The 24,410-nt window shown below is 48.1% G+C and overlaps 1 protein-coding gene across 1 annotated transcript in view; it reads right to left on the reverse strand.

Moving 5' to 3' along the window:
- KIAA1755 (KIAA1755 ortholog) overlaps window positions 1-18,514 on the reverse strand; it is a gene marked incomplete at its 5' end in the record, with an annotated part of 30,452 nt that extends 11,938 nt beyond the window's left edge. Inside the window, 8 exons of the mRNA XM_023549862.2 lie at window positions 709-807; window positions 3,089-3,205; window positions 4,490-4,576; window positions 5,461-5,554; window positions 9,579-9,702; window positions 12,642-12,839; window positions 13,337-14,669; window positions 18,287-18,514. Coding sequence (XP_023405630.1) covers window positions 709-807; window positions 3,089-3,205; window positions 4,490-4,576; window positions 5,461-5,554; window positions 9,579-9,702; window positions 12,642-12,839; window positions 13,337-14,669; window positions 18,287-18,514 — 2,280 coding nt within the window. The remainder of the gene's footprint in view (window positions 1-708; window positions 808-3,088; window positions 3,206-4,489; window positions 4,577-5,460; window positions 5,555-9,578; window positions 9,703-12,641; window positions 12,840-13,336; window positions 14,670-18,286) is intronic.
- Window positions 18,515-24,410: the final 5,896 nt, after the last annotated feature.

Consider the following 24,410-nt stretch of genomic DNA (forward strand, 5'->3'; position numbering starts at 1 on the left):
TCATTTCTTGCTCACTGACCTCTTCACTGACCTCCCTGCTGCTCTCTGGCTCCCCCTACAGTCTACTCACCACACAACAGGTGGCAGGATCTCAAAGGGCAAATCTGGTCTTGTTATTCCCCTGCTTGAAGCCCTCCCTCCAGTGGCTTCCCTGCTGGTTTAGAATCAAATCCAACCCACTACTTACTACCGCCCCTGACAACTTTTCTGTTCTCTCCTTCTCTCCCGCCCCCTTTGGTCTGCTCCACACTTGTCTCCTTGCTATTCCTGAACACGCCAAGCATAAACCTGCCTCAGGGCCTTTGTACAAGTTTGCACATGTTTGCCCTCTGCCTATTGCTGTGGCAGCCTCCTTCTTGTCCTTCAGCCCCAACTTACATGTTACAGCCCTCCTTGGCCATCTGAACTGAATTCCCTCCCCCGTTATTCTCAATCTTACTTTCATGGCACAATTTGCAATTATATATTCATTTCCTTGTTTAATTTTTAAATGACTGCCTCTGCCACTGCACTGTGAGCCCCATGAGGACAGAAACAAGTCTAATTGCCTGAGGCTGGATTTCCAATGTGGGACCCAATAAATATTAATTGAATGAATGAATGGAAAACAGGGAAGACGATGGCCACTCTGGATGTCCCCTTCATGAGCCCTTGGTCCATGGAGTCTAGGGTGTGGTGTGATGTCCACGCCCTATGCTCCAGACTCACCTGCACACCCCCAGGGGCATCACACTTCTCGAACTCCTCTATGGAAGCCTGTAGCAGGGAGGAAGCCTGGCGGAGGTCAGCAAGGAAAGTGTCCAGCTTCTGTAGGACAGAGGGCCAGAGAGGGGGTGTCAGCCTGGACTAGTGGGAGGATCCCCCCCCACCCCAGGAGGACACAAGGGAGGTGTTAAGCAGGGGTTCTCAAACTTCCGCTGCATCAGAATCACCTGGCGAGCTGGTTAACACACAGCTTGCTGGGTCCCACCACCGAGTGTCTGATTTAGTACTTCTGGGGTAGGAACTGAGAACCTGTGTTTCTAGCAAATTCCCAGGTAATACTGTTGCTGCCATAGAACCACTGGTGTTGGGAATGGGAGAGGGAGGAAGAAGACAGGCCGGAGCTGCTCCCAGGTCACCAAGGACACCTTGGGAGAGGGGAAAGAAGGGGGTGATAGAGCAGAGTTAGGGGACATCCTTGGCTGGGTCCCACTTCGGCCTAGCTCCACTACTTCCTAGCTGTGAGACCTCAGGAAAGTAACTTAACCTCTCTGCGCCTCCTCTTCCTCCTCTGTAAAATAGGAACCATAGTAGTTCCTGTCTTATAGGGTCATGTGAGGATTAGATGGGTTAATTTGTATAAAGCACTTAGAACAGTGCTGTCATGGATTGAATTGTATCCCTCCAAAATATGTGTCAACTTGGTTAGGCCATGATTTTCAGTACTGTGTGGTTGTCCCTCATTTTGTGATTTTCCTATATGCTATAAATCATAATCTCTGCCTGTGGTTAAAGAGGATTAGGGTGGGACGTAACACCCTTGCTCAAGTCACATTCCTGATCCAATGTAAAGGGGGCTTCCCTGGGGTGTGGCCTGTACCATCTTTGATCTTATAAGAGATAAAAGGAAAGGGAAGCAAGCAGAGAGTGGGGGACCTCATACCGCCAAGAAAGCAGTGCTGGGAGCAGAGCGTGTCCTTTGGACCCACAGTTCCTGTGCAAAGAAGCTCCTAGTCCAGGGGAAGATTGATGAGAAGGACTTTCCTTCAGAGCCAACAGAGAGAAAAAGCCTTCCCCTGGAGCTGACGCCCTGAATTTGGACTTTTAGCCTACTAGGCTGTGAGATAATGACCTTCTCTTTGTTAAAGCCATCCCTTGTGGAATTTCTGTTACAGCAGCACTAGATAACTAAGACAAGTGCCCAGCACATAGTGTTGGTCACCATCACTATCAGCTTTATGTTCTAGGTCTATAGGCAAGATCTCATTGGAAGGAAGGGCTGTGAAGCTAAAATATCATTCAAAAGCCACTAGATTAACTGGATGCCTCCAGAGAGGGGACATGGAGGGTTGGGGGACAAGAAGGAAAGGAGATTTTTCACTATAACATTTTTGTACCATTTGACTTTGGGAAATACTGCCTATTCAAAACTGGCACAATTTAAAAAAGAAGAACATCTAGGCAAAAAGCCAATCGACAAACCACCAAGTTTCAGGACAGTGGTTCTCTACGGGGTCGGGGGGCATTTGGCCATGTCAAATGTCATTTCTGGTTGTCACAGCTTGGGGGCGCTGCTGACATAGAGTGGGTAGAGACCAAGGATGCTGTTAAACATGCCACAATCACAAGACAGCCTCCCACACAAAAGACTCATCTGGCCCAGAATGTGCATAGTGCTGAGGTTGGGCACCCCTGGTGTAGAAACAGTCCTGGGGGGGCAGATGGACACTGGGCTCAGCCTGGTTTAAGCCTGTAATCCTCCGCGAGCTATTGTGCAAGTCACCCCCATCCTGTCTGTCCTTGGGTATTAAACTGAGCATGAAATGCCCCCTCGCAGGGCTGCAGGGAGGAGGGATGGAGATCACGTAGGGAAGGAGCTCTGAGCTGGCAGTTTCCTTATTTCCTCCCTCATCCAGGAGGGAACATACCTCCCACCAGACCCTGAGCTCCCTGAGTTGTGTGAGTCCACAGAGCAGATGCCTGGAAATTTATTTTCCATTAACATCAACACAGCTCTTAGCATGCATGTGCCAGACACTGCTAAACTCTTTACCCGCATTAACTCAATTAATCCTCACAGCAACCTCATAAGGAGGTACTAGTATTACCTCATTGTGCAGATGAGGAAACCAGGGCTCAGAGAAAGTAACTTGCCCATGGTCACACAGCAGACCTGAGATTGGAACCTGGGCAGTCTGGCCTCAGAACCTGAGCTCTTAATCACTCTACTCTGAATCCTCATTATAAATGTTTGTTGAATGACTGTTTGGTTTTGAACTCAACAGAGTCAGTGGGTCCACAGGGCAGGATAGTGAAGGGAGAAAGAGAAGGGGTAAGCGTCAGGGGTTAAAGGCTGTGATGATACCCAGAAAACAATGATAGACACCTGGAAAAACTGCACCCACTCGCTGTGGCAGTAGGGGAAGGGGCCTCCCAGGGCTGTGGGCAGCTGGCTGGGGTCCACATGGTGGCTGAGGGCCTGCAGTGAGGTAAACACCTCCACCTGCAGACAGAAGAGGTGAGTCAGGAGAGCTTGGAGACTCAGTGTGAGGACAGACATTTAGAAGGTCCTGCCTAGATCCCTGCCCTAGCACCGTTTCACCCCACAGCTGAGGCCAGCCCTTAGCTTTAAGAGTTGGTTTCTGGGCAACCTAGTTTTTCTGGAAGCCCTGACAAATAAAAATTCAGAGCCAGACCCTGGTTAAGGAATGTCAAATAAACAGCACTCATACTGCTGCTCTCCTGGCCTGTACCCAAGGCAGACATCATTAATCAATTACAGCACTTGTTCCCTCTGAGCTGGGCTCTTACTCAGAACAGCTCTCCAGGTAATCCAAGTTGATTGAAGCTGGCCCTTGTGATGAAACCTCTTTGCAATTCTTGTGCTGTCCTCTGGTGACCCACCAAAGTGCTGTCTCTTTCTTGGGGCTGATAGGAGAGGTCACTAAATCCTAACAGCATCCCCTGAGACACAGACTGAGTGACTGCCTCTTGAAGGCAGTGAAGTTTGAGATTCATGCTGAGAACAGCTCCAGTACCCAAGCTTGAGATTGAGTGGAATCTGTGGGTTTTTCAATCCCTGCTACTCCAAATGTGATCCATGGACCTGCAGCGTCAGCATCACCGAGAGCCTAGAGCCTGTTAGAAATGCAGAATCCCAGGCCCTATTCAGAACTTGCACTGTAATGAGCTCCCCGACGTGACTGGTAGGCACATTAAAGTTTGAGAAGCACTTCTCTAGCTCACCATGTGCCTCTTTACTAACCAAAGGAAGGAGACCTTTTAAATCAGCTCCCGATGCAGGGCAGAGGGCCGGGTGCCCATGCCATTACTGTGGTGTATGGCACCAATTAATGGCAGCTGCAGGGCTCTTGCCTGCAAAGTTCGGAATCTACTCAGCATCTGTATTAATTAGGGAGAGAAATACAGGAAAAGCAGGGCGTGCAGTGTGGAAAAGGCCTCTAGCTTGCTGTGTGGCCTTGGGCTTCAGTTTCCCCAACTGAAAAGAAAGGGAGTGGGGGCACTTGACCAGATGAATCTTGCGAAATAGGCTTCATGCCATGTGTAACTCTCAGTTTCATGGGAATGCCCACCAGGAAGGAGTTGATGAGGACTGTCAGGGAGAAATCATTCTGTGGTTGACCCAGGCCTTGCATTTATTGACTCCTACTTGATTATTTGAAGGCCTCTTTTAGCTCATGAATTCTGAAATTCTCCATCCCCCTCAGCTCAAGCCCAATAACCCCTCTCCTCAGCTGTGGATGTTGCCCTTCATCCCACACCTCACCTGGACGCCAGGTAATGTCTCCAGCTGGACAGCAGCCTCCTTCTCCCCCAGGAAGAGCAGAGCCTGGATGGAGGCTGGGACCAACACCTGCCAGGGAGAACCATTTCTGAGTTGCTCTGACCAAGCCTTCACTGAGCCTCCCAACCCCTTGATTTCCTCCTCCTTTCCTTCTAAGAAACAGGCAAATGGGCCAAAGGGGCAGAGTGGGGTTCTCCATGGCTGGGCCCTTTGAGTGACATGTTTGGAGGGTGAATCATTGAAGGCAAGAGAGCAGTGGGTCCAAGCTATGTTACAAGCTTCCTCCCCCTGCACCTCAGTTCCTCCATCCATAAAGTGAGGAGGTCAGGCCACCAGGCAAGCATATGCCAACCCTCCATTGACTCTGCTGCCCATAATAGCTTTGTAGGAATCTCTGGCCTCCCCCATTCTCAGTTCCTGAGGTTCATGTGACCTAAGTCAAGCCAATGAGTATGTTGCATTCCCTGGGCCACAGGGATCGATTGAAGGATAGAAATCACAGTGAATGAGACACAAGAAACTTTTGCTGGTTCCTCTGGGAAAAGAATCTCACACTCTTTCCTGCTAGACTTAAACCTGGAACTTCTGCTGGCCACACTGTCACCAAGTAGGGGTCTGGCTGAGAATAGCAACCTCCTAGGGGAACAGGGCCAGAAATGGAGAGAGAGGAACCAGGGTCTGGTGACAATATTTGAGCCTCTGGATCAAGCCATACCTGAATCTAGTTTAATCTTGGGCTGTCCAGTTACCTGAACCAATGAACCCCCTTTGTCTTTAAGTCTGTTTGGACTCAGTTTTCTGTTAGCTGCAGCTAAGAGTTCCAGCTAGGTATTGACCAGGTTTCTGGGGATCCTGGTTCCAGCTCTGAGCCCCTGGACTCATGAATGTCAGGAGACCCCTGTGGCCCTTAAGATTTGTTAGGTTGAAGCTTCCCCCTACCCTGCCCCACTCACCTGGGTGGCCTGCAGAGCACTGACCAGACTTGGGTGTGGGGGCTGTTTCCTGGCATCAATCACAACCGTCAGCCCCTTGGTTTTAGCTTCAGACCTGTGGGTGGCAAACAGAATTGGCAGTCTTGTTGGGTGAACTGGGGCTCTCCAGGGCAAGGGCTTAGGAGAAAGTGAAGGAGACTGGCTGCCAGAGAACCTTGATTTATTGGTGAACTCTTCATCTTGCAAGACCAAGTTCCAGTGCCCGCCCCTTTCAGGAAGCCCTCCATGATTCTTCTCCAGGCAGAGTCCACAGCTCTATCCTTGGTTTCCATAGTACCTTGCACAGCAACTTACAGCCCTAGTAAGCATAAACTATAGCCACCTGTCCCTGTTGCGGTGGGTGGGTCACCTGGCATTCATTCACACAAAGTGGGCAGAGCATTTATTTTGTCTAAGAACTTAACCCCTTCAATATAGCCACGTCCCCTGGGAGCCGGTTTCTAATTGGTTGAGGCTAACAGTGGTGGCCTAAATCCGCTGGTCAACGATTGGGTTAGATGTGGTCATGTGACATGGTTCTGGCCAATAAGATGTGAAGGGAAGTTTGCTGGGAGACTTCTGGGAAACGTATTGTCTCCTTTAAAAAGTTGTTATAAAGATGTAGGGCAGAGATGTTGCTGTGTGTGGTAGAGTCGATTGCGACTGATAGCGACCCTTACAGAACAGAGCGGAGCTGCCCCATAGGGTTTCCTACGCTATGATCTTTACGGGAGCAGATTTTCAGGTCTTTTCTCTCACAGAGCTGCTGGTGGATTCAAACTGCAGACCTTTTGGTTAGCGGCCGAGTGCTTAGCCTCTGCGCCACCAGGGCTCCTTGAGGCAGAGATACAGGATATAAATTTCCTTACCAGCTAAAACATTTTGAATTGGAATTTCTGCTACTTGCGGCCAGAACACCCTTCCTGCAGCCAAAACACCTCAGCCACAGCGCACTGAGCTCACTTGGGCCGTTTTCCGTGATTACCTTAAGAAGTCTCAAATTGGCCCAGTTATTTTTTTTTTTTTTAGAACTTCTTAAATGCCATCTCCCTGACCCCCACCCCTTCCCCTGGATATCTGGCCAGCAGGTCTGGGGTGGGGCCGGGAAGTCTGTGTGGTCACAAGTGCCTTTGGCCATTCCGATGATCAGGTAGGTTTGGAAAATAACCCCCAACTGCCTTCAAGCCTTCTAATCACCATGTCATAGACAAAACCAGAAGCGGCTCAGAGAGTGCGGGGAGGGGTGGTGATGGTGAAGCTGTGGCATTGCCATTAGTATCTGGTGATCTGAGCAAATTATTTCATCTCTCTGAGAGTCAACTTCCCCATTTGTAAAATGAGGACAATCAGGGTACCCGCCTTGCTGGTCCCACCTCACCCAAGGGCTGTGGTGAGGACGGACTGAATTCATTTGTATAAAACCCGAAACCAAACCAGTTGTTGTTGAGTCGATTCTGACTCAAAAGTACCCCATGTCTTTCAGAGTAGAACTGTGCGCCATAGGATTTTCAATGCCTGTGATCTTTTGGAATTAGACTACCAGCCTTTCTTCCGAGGTGACTCTGGGTAGATTTGAACCGCCAACCTTTCAGTTAGTAGCTGGGCGCTTAGCCATCGGTGTCACCCAGGGATTCCTCATTTATGTAAGAGGGATCTAAGTGTCTATTGTTATTATTGTCCTAGAAGGGGAAACTGAGGCACAGAGAGGTGAAGTGGCAGACAGTGGGAGGAGGTCTTTGACTTGATGTTCCACTCCTGGCTGCCTCTGCTGGAATACTGATTTGTTTCTGGATCCATCTCCATCACCAGCCTGGAAGGCAGGGTCCCACATGTCTCTCTGGATCCCGGGCATCAACCAGCATAAAGCTGGGCCCAGAGCAGGTGCCAAGCAATGTTTGTTCAAAGCATGACTGGAAAAACAAGCCCAGCACACAAGAGCCTCATGTACATTGCACTCCATGGTTTACAAGGCATTGCACACTCCTCGCATCACCCCCCACCACACACACACTTGTGACCCCACTGAGTCCGCAGAGCCCTCCTATGAAGCCATCCCTTTTTTCAGGTGTGCCTCAGAGAAGGAAAGTGACTGCCCCCAAGGTCTCATAGCAAGTTGGTGGAATTCCAGGGCTCTGTCTACCACTCTGACCACTTCTCAGTTCAGAAAAGAGGGCCCCATGCCCCCATCAGCCCAGAAAAGCCACTCACCTTGTGTCATGGATTGAATTGTTTCCCCCCAAAATAGCTGTCAGCTTGGCTAGGTCATGATTCCCTCATATGATTGTATGATTGTCTACCAATTTGTGATCTGATGTGATTTCCCTATGTGTTGTAAATCCTATCACTATGATGTGATGGAATGGATTAGTGGCAGTTGAGGTCTACAAGAGTAGATAGTGTTTTAAGCCAATCTCTTTTGATATATGAAAGAGAGAAGTGAGCAGAGAGACAGGGGACCTCATACCACCAAGAAAGCAGCGTCAGGAGCAGAGCACTTCCTTTGGACCTGAGGTTCCTGCGCTGAGATGCTCCCAGACCAAGGGAAGACTGACCTTCCTCCAGAGCGGACAGAGAGAGAAAGCCTTCCCTTGGAGCCTGAATTCAGACTTCTAGCCTACTGGACTGTGAGAGAGAATAAACTTTTTTGTTAAAGCCATCCAGTCGTGATATTTCTGTTATAGCAGCACTAGATGGCTAAGATACCTTGCATAGGAGGGAGAGAAATCTCAGTGGCCAGCAGGTGGCAGTGATGGCTCCCGTGGGGCTGGTGGAAGGTCGGGTACATGTGGAAGCTTCCAAAGGGTTTCGTCGGACCCTTCACCCCTACCCCTAGCAGCACAGCCTCTAGGTTGGGTTGGAGACTATAGCCACCACCCCGAGCAAATGCCTCCTCTGAGACTGCCCTGGCTGGGGCTGGGACTCAGACACAAGGATGGTGCCTCTCCCTCAGCCAGTCCAACATTAAGTGTGGGTGGTCGGGGTAGGGGTGGTGGTGATGGTGGAGGCAGAGGGTGTTAGAAATCAGTATAGGTCACTCATCACTCACTTCTCCACTCACTTATTCATTCACTCATTCATTTCCTTCATTTATTCAACAAACATTTTTAATTCAGATACCAGCTCAATTTTCACCTCCTCAGGGAAGACTTCCCTGATTTCCCAACTGAGATTAGCCATCCTATCCTTCTTACTCTAAAACAGTGGTTCTCAAAGTGTCCATCCCAGACCAGAGGCAACAGCATCACCTGGAAACTTGTTACTCATTACCTGTTGCTGTCGAGTTGATTCCCACTCATAGTGACCCTATAGAATAGACTATAGCTGCCCCATGGGGTTCCCAAGGCTGTAATCTTTATGGAAAGCCCCGGTGGTGCGGTGGTTATGCGTTTGGCTGCTAACCGAAGGGTCGGCAGTTTGGACCCACCAGCCACTCTGGGAAAAACTCTTGCCCCCATAAAGATTACAGCCTCTGAAACCTTATAGGGGAGTTCTACTCTGTCCTGTGGGGTTGCTAAGAGTCAGAATTGACTCCAAGGCAATTTTTTTTTTTTTTGTAATCTTTACAGAAGCAGATTGCCACATCTTCCTCCCTTGGAGCAGTTAGTGGGTTCCAACTGCCCACTGTTTGGTTAGCAGCCTAGTGCTTAGCCTCTGCGCTACCACAGCTCCTTTGGAGACTTGTTACCAATGCAAATTCTCAGGCCCTCAGGCCCCCACCCCAGACCTACTGAATCAGAAAGCCTGGGGGTGCGGTCCAGCCCTGTTTTAACACACCTCCCTGGTGATTCTAATACTTGAGTTTGAGAACCACTGGTCTACAACGTTCCTCTGTTTTCTGTACCACAAGAACACTCCTGAAAACTGCTGGTCCTTGGTTTGCTTCTTGCCAACTGTTCGTCCTCCTTGCCCTCACCTGCCTGGGAATCCTCGACAAATGTCCCTTTCCCCACTGTGTTCCCAGCACCTGGCCTCGGAGTGGCTCTGTGAGCAGACGACTGGATGGAAGGACATGGTGTCATTCCACTCGGTGCCTGGTCCAGGACTCTGGGCTGATAGGGTTGAGGTAGGGGTGGAGTTGCCAGGGTGGCCCAGCCCCTTACCTGGGGACAGTGCACAGGTAGGAGAGCAACTTGGTGACCTCTGAGACTGAGCACCACGGCGCCTCCCAGGTCCCCTCATAGGTTGACACCAGAAGCAGGGGGCGCCCTGACCTGTCACGACCACCTGGAGGAGAGAGGACACACACGCTCCGTGAGAACTTTGCAGAATTCTCTATGTGAATCTGCTCTGTGGTCTCCAGGCCGTTGCTCATATTGTCCCTTGCCTGAAATGCCCTTTCTCTCCTTCTCCTCCTGGGAACTCTGAACTCTTATTCATCCTTTAAGACCACTCTCTCAGAGAAGTCTTTCCTGAACCCTTCCTCCATGCAGAGGTCGCCTCTCCTTCCTCTGGATCCTCTGTACCAGGCATCCTGGGAGGCAAAGCTCATGGAATGACTTTTGGGGCCACACAGACAGGGGTTCAAGTCCTGGATCTGTACTGACTCGCTGTGTGCCCTTGGGCAAGTCAGTGCATCTCTGAGCCTCAGTTTCCTCATCTGTCAAATAAGGTGAATAAAAATACTGAGCTTATTAGGTTATTTTGAGGATTAAATGGGACAGCTCTGAGAAGCACTTAACACACAGCAAGGACTCAACAAACAGCAGTTGTTACAGTCATGGCCTCTGTCCTCAGCTCACGCCGTGGGAGTGTACAGCCCCGTGGTCGCCAGCTTACTATTTATTCTTGCAGTCTTTCAGCCATGGATTCTCCACAGGCTGTTTCCTGTTCCCAGAAATCTGGGCTGGGTGCCCCCACACTCCCCACAGGGGCCGTGAGACCGAGGCACAAGGAGTCAGCATAGCCCGTCTGCCTGGGCGGGGGTGGGGGCATCAGCAGGGAGAAAGAAGCCCAGGCCTCCGGGAACTGGCCTGTCCTGCATCCCGGGCTCGGAATCACCCAGAGCCACCTCCCCCCGGGCTGCCCTGCAACAACCACCATCCACCCCACTTGGGCACAACCCTCTTCAGTGTGCAAGGCCCTTCACAGCCCATGAACACTCAGACAAACTTGACCATCTTCATAAGCACAGCCTTACACAGGGGTCAAGCTACCTGGAAGATTCTTCCTTTCACATAGGTTTTAAAATTTGACATAATTTTTAAAAATCTTTAGTTTATAACTGTGTGTGTCACACGCATGCGGGGGCAACCCCATGTGTATCAGAGCAGAACCATGCGTCATAGTGTTTTCTATGACTGATTTTTCAGAAGTAGGTTGCCGGGCCTTTCTTCCGAGATGCCTCTGGGTAGACTTGAGCCTCCAGCCTTTTGATTAACAATTGAGTGTGTTAACTGTTTGCACCATTCGGGGATTTATGTGTGTCTATTTCTTATTTCTATATGTAGACAGGGAAACCCTGGTGGCACAGTGGTTAAGTGCTATGGCTGCTAACCAAAGGGTTGGCAGTTTGAATCCGCCAGGTGCTCCTTGGAAACTCTAAGGGGCGGTTCTACTCTGTCCTATAGGGTCACTAAGAGTCAGAATCGACTCAACGGCACTGGGTTTATATACAGACAGAGAGAAAGAAAGAGAGAGAGGGAGAGAGGTGGGGAGAGAGGGAAGAAGGGAAAGAGAGAGAGAGAGAGGTGCCCTGGAGCAATGGTTAAGCACTCAGCTGCTAACTGAAAGGTCAGCGGTGCTGGCTGAGGACATAAATGCTGGTTGAGTCCACTAGAGTGACCGGCAACTGCCCCTGATTTGCCATTAGCTGGGTGATCCCTTTGCCTCAAATGCCATCCTCACCCAACAGTGGGTGCCAGAAATATCATCATTAGCACTTCAGACCCCTGGCTTGAAGCCGTGCTGTTCAAATTGGGTTAGGAGTCTCAGATGGAAGTGGGGACAGCAAGTTGGAAGGTGGTGGGTGGGGGGCACCCAAAACCACAGAAAAACTTTTTGCATCTTCCTGTGACTTTATATTCACTCCCAATTTGGGGGGAAATGGTAATTTAGCTGGCAAGCAAATTGAAGCATTTTCATATTGAAACAATTATGAATCTATTCCTAGATGGAATACATTTTAAAGACAAGAAAATATTTCAAAGGTATGTTATAGAGCAACCATGAGCTCACAGTGAGGTCTCAACCCTGGGGCCCAGTTCACTGTCTCCTGCCTTAGAGGTTTTCAGTGAAAAGTCCCAGAAGCCCTCTCTGAAGGCTTTTGTGCCTGAGGTAGGCAGAGGAATGGCCCCACACATGTCCACACCCTAGACCCCAGAACCTGTGACCATGTTACCTTACCCGGGAGAAGGGAATCTGCAGATGGGGAGAGTCTTTTGGATTACCCAGGTGGGCTCAATCTGATCACATGACTCCTTAATAGGCCAAAAAACCCCAGTTGCCATCCAGTCGAGTAGGTTCTGACTCACAGTGACCCCCTGAACGGAGAACTTTTCCAGGCTTTGGCCAGTCGGACAAAGATGTCAAGGTGGAAGGAGGGTCAGAGAGATGCAACATTGCTGGCTTTGAAGATGCAGAAAGATAATACAAGCCAAGGAATGCAGGTGGCCACTAGAAACTGGAAAAAGCAAGGAAACTGTAGGATCAGTCCTCAGGTAACAGCTGACAGACACAAAGGCTGGCGTCTGTGCCTTAAGGTGGAGCCAACTCTGTGGTGTCATTCATACTCCAGAGCTCTTTGTGGGATCAGGGTGAAGCAGGCCTTCAGCTGAGAGCAGCTCCTTGCTCAGCTCCTTCCCTGTCCTGTCTGGCTGCCTTCACACCTTTCTCCTGAGAGCACTCCCTGAATAAATAATTTTCCCAAGAATCCATTTTGTAGGCTCTGCTTCTAGGGAAGCTGACCTAAGACACACACCTTGGCTGCCTCACCAAATTCTGGATGGATGGATGGATACCTAGATATAGCTTTTATTTAATCCAACTCCTTCCTTGGACAGATGAGGAAACTAAGGCTGAGGGAGTCTTGATCCAGAACCCAGGCCTCCAGGGCTTTCTCTGCCTCCTCTGCACCCACCAGCATCTGAGAAGGCTCAGATAACCCCCACTCACCCCCTCCCTACCCCTCCACTCTCCCTCCACCTTCCCCTACAATCCCCCAGGACCTGGCAGGCATGCTATCCTGGAGTGGCAGATCTCAACACTCAGAGCCCCAATCCTGGGCTCAGGCCCTAGGGGTGCCTCGTCCAGGGTGGGGCCTCTTTCTGGAAGGCGCACAGAAGCTTCTGGGAAACCACCCTTTGCACCAGTCAGTGGGTCTGAGTCAGTGGCCAGGCAAGATGTTTTGGTCTGGGTTGTTTCAGCTGAGCGAAAACAACAACAAAGAAAACTGTTAGCAAAAGATTGAGTTTTCAATGGGAAAATGTTTTCTCTTTCATCCTCTGGATAATAATAATAGTTGATAACTATTGATCTCCTACTGTGTGCCAGGCATTGTGCTAAGCTCTTCTGGTATCTCTTTGAAAACGACTTTGTGAGGTAGATAGGATCCCTATTTCGCAGGTAGAGAAACCTGGACTAAGAGAGGTTAGGTACTTGATCAAGGTCACACAGTCATACATGACAAAGCTGGGTAGTGACCAAAGGCAGTGACTAAAGGCAGTCTTGACAAAATCACAGAGACTTGCTAAATTCCAGACCCAGGAGACTTCAATCCCCTTAACATGCCACCCTGTGCACTAAACCCCTAAATAAAGCTGACCTAGGTGGGTGTCTGTCCCTTACAACCAGAACCACCTTGTAACCAGATCACATCCAGGGGAATAGTTTCCTTGTTCAGCCAAGGGAGTGAGTGCCTTACCTTTCCCCAATGGCTTGGCTCGGTTGGATTTGGGAGAGTAGAGAGAGCACAGGACTTTCCAGGGCTGGTCGTGCTGGAGCGAGACTCTCTCAGGAGATGTAGGAGATAGCCTCTGCCCTTTCAAGAATGAGAACTTGGGTCCAGGAGTGGGGGACCCCGAAGAGGAGGCGCTTCGGCTAGGGCTGGTCATATGCTTGGGCAGTCTCCCATGTCCCTGTGTGGTCCTATCCTCCATCTTTGTTTCACGGGCTGGAGCAGAAACAGGGGACAGGCGGGGAGAGGAAGCTTGTCTTGGTCCTGGCCTGAGCTGGGACATATTCTCTGGGTTTCCCAGAGATCCCTGGCTTCTGGAGCCAGCTGGCTCTTCTGAGACACCTGCCCTGAGGCCAGAGGCACAGTCCAGTGGGTTCTCCAGGACTTCGAGGTAGGGTTCTTGAGGGGGACGTTCTGAGTCAGGAATGGGAGCTTCATGGTTGACCTTTCTCCTCAAGCCCAAAATGCAGGGTTCCTCCTTTGAGCCTGCTGACTTCGCACATGTCCATTTTTCCAAGAAAGATCCCCCATTGGCCCCTGAGGGAGGCAGCTTCCTTTGAGAAAGAGGGGTTTCCTTGGTTTGGGATAGCTCCTCCAGTGCCGCATAAGAACACTCACTGGAAGTCTCTGCCTCTCTACTAGGAGACCCTCCACTGCTCTCTTGTGAAAAGTCCAGAAGAGCCACATAGTCTCCCTCCAGGACTACATCATCTATCTTGAAGGCCACCTCTCCAGACCTGGCTTGCTCCACTTTGATGAGTCCTGGATACTTGTTCCCGTTAGTTCTGCCCATACCCTTGGCCAAACTCTGGGCAAGAAACTCCTGGCTGCCTGGGGACCTGGCCTGGTGCAGCTCTTGGGGGCTGCTCAAATTGAGTGCCTCTAATTGAAGGGACCCCCAGAGTGGGGAGAGGACATTCACTGCTTGGGGTTTGTCATCCACAAACTCTGGCCTGGTTATCTTGGTCCAAGGCATGAGGGAAATCCCATTTTCTGAAGCTACCAGGCAGCTGTGTAGGGGACTTCCCTCAAAGTCGCTATTGATGGCCTCCAGCCATTCTTGGGTGAAAAGTATAGGGTAGGATGACTCAGGAATAGGTTTCTTGTCCACTGTGCGGAGGTCCAAGGAAAGGCACTTGATCACGATGCAGACGGACTGCTCCTCCTGGGGTTCAACTTGGAGGTAGAAGTCACCCTGGCGCAATAAGAGGGGATTGAGGGGTGCCAGGTGGACCACAACCTCATTCCGCAGACAGAGTGGCCAGCCCTCATGCAGGAAAAGGTGGTGTGAGTAGGGGGCCTGCAGAGAGAAGGGGCTGGCATCAGAGAATCTGGCCCTGAAAGACCCCACCCATGGGTCTTCTTCCTCCCATCTCCAAAATGGAATCTAGAATAAAACAGGAACTAGAGTGAGGCAAGGGAGCCACATTTAAGGAGACCCCTATTCTCAGGGTTGTCTAAGCGCTGATCTTGCACTTGCAAAACCCTGCAAGTGAGGAACTCTTTAAATTTTGCACCCTAGATGCCTCTCTTGCCTCACCCTAGTCCTGTCCATGACTAGTTAGCAAGCATCTTTTCCATAATGATCTCCTTTCTTGGCTCACGCTGCTTTCTCCTCCACTTTTAAACTTCTCTCAATCCAGCTCAAGCCGTATCTCCCCACTTTAAAGCCAGAGAGACACGGATTCAGAGGCCCGAATCACTAATTTGTGCAAATTACTTACCTGCATTGAACTTCAGTAGGGAACAGATAGTGAACTATCTGTAAATAAGAGTAATACCTATTTTATTATGGGGTTGGTATGAGAATTAGAAGAGACAATATGCATGTAAAATATTCCATGAATGCCTGGCATATAGTAGATGTTTAATAAGTGTTCAATAAATATTGATTCCCTCTCTCTTTGACAATATTTACCCTTTGAATAATTGTGGAGATTTTCAATTTTTTTTAAAAAAAGGACACTTATTGCTTTTATATCACTCTCTAATTTTTAAGGAGAGGGTTTACAATAAAGACGTAGAAACAATTCTGAATGAGAAATCAGGAAATCTGACCTCACCACTAACTTTCTGCATGCTCTTGAAAAAGATTCTGCTATTCTGAGCCTGAATATCTATCTATCTATCTGTCTGTCTGTCTGTCTATCTGTCCTTCCATCCATCCATCCATCCATCCATCTTTCTATGCATCTATCACCCATTAGTGGGTAACAACATGGCAGGTGAGGCAGAATTTTTTTTTTTTTTTTTTTTTTTACAGCAGGAGAAGCTGCCAGCAATTCTATGCATAGGTAAACACGGCAAGTCATCTTGGAGCAGACCTTGACAGGAATGATCCCTCTTAGTTGAGCCTTTCAGCAGGGCTATGCAGGACCAGTGTTCAACAGTGACACCATGTGGAAACAACAGAAACAACAGTTCCAATGGACCGACAATAGATCTCTTTCTACCTGGCTTTTGGAAAAAGATCTGACTTTTGTGCATTGAGGAAGTCCCAAACAATCTTATACTATTTGGATGTGTGTGTGGGAGGACTTCAGAGAATGACACTGAACTTCCTGCTAATTAAGCAGGCGTTTCCTGGAATTATTAATTGGAGAAATAATAGAGACCTTACCATATATTGTACCCCAAATTGATAAATTAGGTCGTATCAGTCACACTGTAGACCTGACTGCTTCAGAGAACATTCATATCTATAATCCGTCATAGGTTTGTAGAGTTATTTCACCCATTCATTCAGCCCTCTGTGCTTCACAATATGCTTTTCCTCACCATCTCATTGAATGTGACATAACAGCCGAGCGGTATTTTGCAAACAGCAGAGCACCAGAGAGATGGCAGTTATAATCATCTTGTTTGACTCTCACAGCAACTCAATGGTGCAGGCAGCTCAGGCATTATTATTCTTACTTCACAGGTGAGGAAACTGAGGGTCAGAGAGGTGCAGTAATTGGCACATAGCCACAGTGCTTATAAGTGGCAAAAGGAGGACTTGTGCTTAGGCTCCATATTTGGAGTCTAAAGGCTGATCCAAGTTCCTCTAGATTTCATTTGAGAGTGGCTGCCTCTGGGTGCTGGTGGTTAGAAAGGCAGACTGAGGCTGGCATGTCCTTATTTCAGAGGGAGACATGAGGAAGTGGAGCAATAATAGCCCACAGCTACTGAGCACTTACTATGTGCCAGGTTCTGTGCTAAGTTATATGTATCATTGCTGTAAGGCAAATGGGGCCCTGGTGGCACAGTGGTTAAGGGCTACAGCTTCTAACCAAAAGGTCAGCAGTTCGAATCCACCAGTTACTCCTTGGAAACCCTATAAGGCAGTTCCACTCTGTCCTATAGAGTTGCTATGAGTTGGAATCAATGGCAACGGGTAAGACAAATACTACGTTATTAGAATTTCCATTTTACACATAAGGAAACTGAAGCTTAGGGAGGTGACATGGTGTCCCCAAGTTCACAGTGATGGAGCCCAAATTTGACCATACTGGGGCCATACTGTTAATCTCCACACCACTCCTCCCTGCTTGAAGGTGACACAAACTCACCTATAACTACAACGAGAAAAATAAAGAAGTGGAAGAGTTGCGAATGTTGTCTCTGGGAGAAATGAGGAAAGGGACGTTGGATGTGGTTTCAATGGCCAAATAAAGGAAGTGAGTGGGTGGTTAACTAATCAGGGAGAAAAAATAAGGATGGGGAAGGAGCTGCATGAAATCACATCCTTGTGGAAATGTGGCAGTTGGCTACAAATGCTTCAATGAGAAGCTTCCTCTCCTACATTAACAATTACTCTGTTGTGAGCTATTTGTATATGCCAGGCACTGTACTAAGCACGTTAAGTGAATAATCGGTTTCCTTCTGGTTCCAACCATCTCCAGTTGTGACTTCTCAGCCTGAACTTTCAGCCACCACATTAACTTTCTTTCTACTTCTGAACTGACACACACGATCCCCACCGTACCTTTTGCTCCTGATATGCCGTGCCCCTGGCAGGCAGTGAGCAACTCAGGAAGTACTGATAGGCCTAAGAACCATTTTGTAGCCTCCATCCTCTGACCATAGGTGTGGCCAATCCTGGTACCCATTTCTTTAGACATAGTGATTGGTCCAGAATTGGGCATGTGACCCAGCCTGGCCAATCAGGGGCCTTCCTTGAGATTTTTCTATCCGTTAGCTATGAGGAAGAGTTCATTTTTCTCTCTAGGGGTAATCCAGAGATAATTCCAGAATGGGCCTGGGCTCCAGTCTTGTAGGAACACCTAATCCATAAGAGTGATGCTAGAAGCAGGGAGAAGCAGACAAGAGAAGAAAGAGTCCTCAAGGGGTTTAGTCCCTGGATCAACTGGTACCTGAGGCTTAATCTACCCTGGCCTGGTCTGAGTAAGGATTCTGTCATTTGCAGTCAACAAGTCCTGCTTAAAATACTTTTCCTGCCACTTTGCCTTGGGGGAGGCCTCCCCAAGATCTGGGTTTGGAAAGGGGAAGACAGAGACAGCCCTGATTCCTTAGGAGCTCCAAGGAAACTCTGGAACATTCTCAGCTATTTCCATTAAAGCTGCCCCACTTCAGTCAAGGCAACCTGGCAATGCCCTCAATGCCAACCCCAGGATAGGCTCCAGGGAGCCTGGATCCCCTAGCATGCCTTTTATCCAGGTCTTTATCCCTGCTGGTCACAGTACAGACATGGTGACTTTCGGATGTCAAAGAATAAAGGCCCAGGAGACCCTCATGTTCCATTTGCAGGGCTGAAGTCTCCCTCTGAGCAAACAACAATACTAGAAAAAACCATCCCACAACTTTAATTCTTCCTCTGAAGCAAAACACACACCAGCCTTCCTACTCTGCTTACCTCCAGCCCCATGGCCTTCTGGGAGAGCTTATCCCCCAGCCCTGCATCCCTTTCCAACTTACACAGGCTGCTTCGCGTACTTGCTCACACAGGCGCTTGGCAGGGATCAGGAAATCCAGGAGGAAGTTCAGCCCGTCCCCTTGGAAGTTGGAATCCAAGAGACGGAACACTTGACCCAGGACGGTAGGTGCTGTGGCCTCAAACGGGGGATAGAGGCCTGCCAGGGCATGCTGGATGGCTGTGTCCAGGGATGGGGGGTCCTGTGAGGGACAGGAGGAGAAGAGGAAAAGTCATAGCAACAGTAATTATAAGGGCAGTGTCCACTTAACATGAACAGCTAAGGCCCCTGCTGACTCTGAACTCCACTGTTAACCTTTCCCCCTTGCTCATTCCCCTCCAGCCACATCGGCCTTCTTTACTGTTCCACACAATCCCACCTCAGGGCCTTTGCATTGGCTGTTCCCTCTTCCTAATACTCTTCCCAAGGCATCCTCAACACCTCACTTCCTTCAGGTCTTGCTCAAATATCACCTACTGGTCCCAGAAGGAGTGGAGGAATGGGGAGAGCCATTCAGGTCAGGGTCAGAGGGAAAGCAGAAGTTGGCATCCCCAAATCTCACCACCTGGTTGGCCTGCAGATCTGCAGTTTGAAGCTGAGCCACCATTGAGGCCCAGCCTGGATCTGACTATCCCCAGTTGACATACAGATGTGTGAGTGGTCACAAGTGACTGTCGCTTTATACTAGTGAGTTTTGGGGTGGTTTGTTACACAGCAATAGCTAACTGATACAAGATCAGAGCTTTAGACTCATCTATCCAGCTGCCTCCTGGATGCTTCTCCCTAGATGTCGATTAGGTACAGACCATCGACACATCAAATCCAACTCAGCATCTTCCGAAACCTGCTCCTCCCTCCTTGTCCCTACATCAGTGATGGAGACTCTATATGCCTGTAGAGTTAAGAGAATGGAGCCAGGCAGCCCAGATTCAAATTCTGGTTCTGCCACTTACTGGTTGTGTGACCTGGCAATTGACTCGAAAGCAGTGGGTTTGGTTTTTTGGCTACACCTGGCAAGTTACTTAACTCTGTGTGCCTCAGTTTCCCCATCTGTAAAGCTGGACTTTATAATCATGCCTATGTTAAAGGCTTGAGTGATACTGAATGAGATAATGCACATAAGGTGCCCTACATAGGACTAGCACTTAGTAGGTGCTCATTTACAACAGCCATCACTGGTATTTTGTGGTGGTGATTACATTATAGTTAATATTACATCACCCTTCTAAATTGAAAAATCAGTATCAATTGGCATAAATAGGATATAACTCCAAAAATGTGGTAGTTTATATTATTTATATAAATATACTTATGTTGTTGTTCTTAGGTGTGGTCAAGTCGGTTCAGATTCATAGCGACCCCATGTGACAGAGTGGAACTGCCCAGTAGGGTTTTCTTGACTGACATCTTTATGGGAGCTGATGTCCGGGTCTTTCTCCCACAAAGTCTCTGGGTGTGTTCAAACCACCAACCTTTTGGTTAGCAGCCTAGTGCTTAACCATTGCACTACCAGAGCTCCTTAATATATATTTATTATTGTAATAGTCATATTATATATTATATGATAGATATATATTTATGTGAATAATATTATAAAATATAATACAATAATGTATATTTATTATATAATATAAAATATATTTGTTTTTACTATTCTGTTTCTATAAATATGCAAATAATCCAAGAAGCTGAACTGTATGAAGAAGAACAAGGCATCAGGATTGGAGGAAGACTAATAAACAACCTGTGATATGCAGATGACACAACCTTGCTTGCTGAAAGTGAAGAGAACTTGAAGCAGTTGCTCATGAAGATCAAAGACTACAGCCTTCAGTATGGATTACACCTCAACAAAAGAAAACAAAATCTTCACAACTGGACCAATAAGCAGCATCAGGATAAATGGAGAAAATATTGAAAATATCAAGGATTTCATTTTTCTTGGATTTGCTATCAACGTTCATGGAAGCAAGTCAAGAAATCAAACAACATACTGCATTGGGCAAATCTGCTGCAAAAGACCCTCTAAAGTGTTAAAAAGTAAAGAAGTCACTTTGAGGACTAAGGTGTGCCTGACTCATGCCATGGTATTTTCAATCGCCTCATATGCATGGGAAAGCTGGACAATGAACAAGGAAGACTGAAGAATTGATGCCGTTGAATTATGGTGTTGGCAAAGAATATTGAATATACCATGAACTGCCAGAAGAATGAACAAGTCTGTCCTGGAAGAAGTATAGCCAGAATGTTCCTTAGAAGTAAGGATGGCGAGACTTCGTCTCACATACTTTGAACATGTTATTAGGAGGGACCAGTCCCTGGAGAAAGACATCATGCTTGGTGAAGCAGAGGGTCAGTGAAAAAGAGGAAGACCCTGGATGAGGTGGATTAACACAGTGGCTGCAACAGTGGGCTCAAATACATCAATGATTGTGAGGAGGCAGAGGACCGGGCCGCATTTTGTTCTGTTGCACATAGGGTTGCTAGTAGTCAAAACCAAATTGATGGCACCTAACAACAACATTAAACAAAAGTGGTTTAAAGAAGACTTCAGGGGATTTGAGTCCTCTTCTTTCTAAGATTTTAGCTGGACCCTTTAGGACATTCCAGCTTATTTCATTCTGTTGTGTACAGTTGCTATGAGTTGGAATCGACTTGGTGGTACCTAATAACAACAACATTTACATAAAAATAAACCGTCTTTTAAAAGAAAAAAGTAAACAATAAAAACAAATACCGTTATTAAATTTTAGGAACAGTCGGTCTCTCTTTCTTCCAAAGTGAGATTGTCAATCATTAGGCATTGAAGACAGCCTATCACCAAATGGAGTCTTTCTCCTTGAATTATCAGAAGATCAGAGAATTCAAAGGGGACTGACTCTCTCACCACATGGTTCAATGTTATTTAATTCCAGTCTGTGGCATATGTTCTGTCCTAATTGTGGTCCACATCCCAACCTCTGCAAAACAATGAGCTAAACTCTCTATTTCGTGACATAGAAATTTTCTCTCATTTCTCTCACCAGCAAATGAGGATTCTAGTTGCAACCCTGACTCACTCAAAGAGTTGCTGTGGAGATACAAGATGATAATGGAGGTGGAGGATCTTGGGAAAACTAGGTGTTGCTGCTGTTGTTATTGTTATGAATTGTTATTTATTTCTACTCATACTGCCAAACAAAGCTGAAGTCCCACCCTCTGTGTAAAGATATCTTCCCTCCCCTGGTCCTCACTAATGTTCTCTCTGATCTTGATCTCTTGCCTATCAAGATTTGGAGGGCAAATCCAGCCCCAGTCTCATCCTGAATCCACTACTCTTATCCCAATAATAATAGTTTCCAGACACCTACTGTGCGCCAGGCCCTCTACTCACATTCTCTTGCTTAGCCCACACAACATTCCTAGGGGCTAAGCAGGAACTCCCCATTTTATACGCAGAGAAACTGAGGCTGATCTTGCCCAAGATCACAGAGAGGAGAAGAAAGAGCCAGGATCCAACCCAGGTCTAGGTTGCCAAGTCCACCCTCTTTCCCTGTCCCTGCAGCCTCATCTGCTTTGGGGCCACCAGAAGCCACCGGCCTTTGAGGTTGCCTCCCCAGATGCTGTCCTTCAGTGTCCCCAGTAAGGCCCAAAGAAGTTGTTTACCTCTGGCAGATTGAGGCTCACAGACTGGGAAGCCTTTGGCTTTCACAAATTGGCTCAGTGCACTGCACACTGTAACCGTTTTAAAGGGCAGCCAGTAAAACGGGAGACTGTTTCAAGAGGACTCCAAGCTCTTGGCCAAAGCATTACCTGCCACAGCCCTGAACCCCAGGGGCTCTTAAGCTGTCCAAGTATTCGGGAAAGCACGTGGTGAAGGGGGCCCAGGCGGCTGTAGGAAGGAATGCTGGCCCCTCTCCACCCCAAATCAATCAGGCAGCCCAGTCTGGGACCACAGGAGCTCAAGCGCCCTGGGCCAGACGCGGGCCCCTCAAAATGTGAAACTTAATAGATGTGTTTCCATTCCTTCCCAGTGAGCACAGCCCAGCTGGGCCTTTAACTGTTCCTCAGCGGGAGCCAAAGCCAGAGACAGCGGGGTGAGATATTGAAAGTGAAGAAGGTGAGACAAGCAAGAGCCTATCTCCAACTGCCTCCCGTGCAGCCCAGGGCCAGAGAAGGAGCTCACCACGGGGAGCAAGCAGAACCCAGCCCTCATCGCTGGGCTCCTGTACAGTCGATCAGTGATCAGTCGATGCTCATTGTCCCTTTGGACTCACACGGGGAACCTTGTATAGTGTCCAGGGCCACAGAACATTATCTGTTCAAAGTGGTTTTGTTGGGGAGTCGAGGAGGAGACTACGTGTCTTTATATACTTCTAGTTGAATGTCTTTGCAATGAGCCTCTATTAGTAGTATAATTTTAGGTATTATTTGGAGTCCTTGGGTGGCGCAGTTGGTTAAGCACTCAGCTACTAATTAAAGGGTTGGCAGTTTGAACCCATCCAGAGGCACCTTGGAAGAAAGAGCTGGTGATCTACTTCTGAAAGCTCACAGCCATTTGAAAACCCTATGGAAGTTCTACCCTGACACACACGGGGTCATCATGAGTCAGAAATGACTCAATGGCAACTGGTTTTTGTTTTTTTTAGGTATTATTTACATAAAGTAAAATAAACAGACATCAAGTATACACACCTATGTATGCACCTCTGTAACCACCACTCAGATCAATATACTAAAGATTTCCACCACTCTAGAAAGTTCTCTGGGCCTGCTAGTCAAAACTCCTACCCTGGGGGGAATTACTTTTCTGACATTGTAATTTTTTAAAGAAAAAATTCCCGTACAGTATGATCTCCACTGTGTAAAAACACGTGGAGGCCTAGCCGAAAGCCAAGAGGACATTAAATAAGGTATTAACTGCAATTAGCCCTTAGGACTGTGAAGGCCGTGGGAGTTGTTAGGCACCGTTTTAATTTGCTTCATAGTTTGCTGGATTTTCCAAATGTACCGTAACCAGCTTGTGTGGCTTTTGCAATTGGGGGGAAAAATAAAAGTGCAATTGTGTGTAATTTGAAGGCTGGTTACGCTTTTAAATGGTCTCACCAGATGTTGTTAGTTGGACCTTCTGAGATGTGGGCTGAATTTCCTTAAAGACCTAGATTCCCCCGGGTACTCCCATAGGGAACCACTCTAGTATCCCTCAGCACCGGCCATCTAGGTGGGTGGCGTCCTCGGGCTGCCTTCAACCCCTGCTCTCTGTGGCAGAAATGTTTAGGGAATGTGAGATTCTGCCTCTGACTCACTCAGTTTCCCCATCTGTAAAATGGGGATGTTATGCTTGTCTATCTCCAAGGGCCCTTTTGGTGGGGCGTTCTAGAATTCTAAGTATAATCAGGTTCAGGAAGGTTTGGAGGTGGGATGCAATTTCCAAATGGGGGTTAATCCTCAGTTGAAGAGAACGGTTAAAAAGGTCTTCCGTCTTGTCTATCTTCCTGCTTCAGGCCCAGGAGAGTCTAAACTGGTAGCCACGATACAAATGCCTAAGGGGGCTGACAGGTGACGTGGAAGACGGAAGGGGGCCCAGGGTGAGAAAATGATCCCTCCAGCTCCTTGGCAAGTGGCTCCTGGCAGTCAGCTCAGTGCCAGAGAAGCAAGAGAGAGTAGTGGGGCCTGGGAGATGTACCCCACAGCTTCGGCCCCAGCCTAGTGTTGCCTAAGCCCAGCATTGCCGGCCCTACTGATATTCTAGCAAAGCCTCCCACTGTTTAAAGCTTGGCCAAACCAAGCATGTCTGTGAGCCACATGCAGCCCAGCAGGAGTCCGATTGTGACCTCCAGGCTCAACATCCTAGGACACTTCTCTTGAACATCTCCTGAATATCTCTAGGCTGGAGATTCTAAAACCAGCATTCTGTTGTTCTGGCCGCCATGAAGTTCTTGTTCATGTCCAACTAAAACTTCTCCTGCTTTAATTCCTTTTTGTTTTTGTGTGGGTGGAGATGTGAGAATTGGCTCCTTAAACAAAACTTTCAAAAACTGGAAAAAGAGCTGACAGGCAGCGAAAAGAGAAAAGAGTGGGCGTCAGAAGACCCACGTTCAAGTCCAGCTCTGTCTGTATCAACTGTGTGACCTTGAGCAAGTCACTTC

Source organism: Loxodonta africana, chromosome 24 (assembly GCF_030014295.1).
Source record: "Loxodonta africana isolate mLoxAfr1 chromosome 24, mLoxAfr1.hap2, whole genome shotgun sequence".
Lineage (NCBI taxonomy): Eukaryota > Metazoa > Chordata > Mammalia > Proboscidea > Elephantidae > Loxodonta > Loxodonta africana.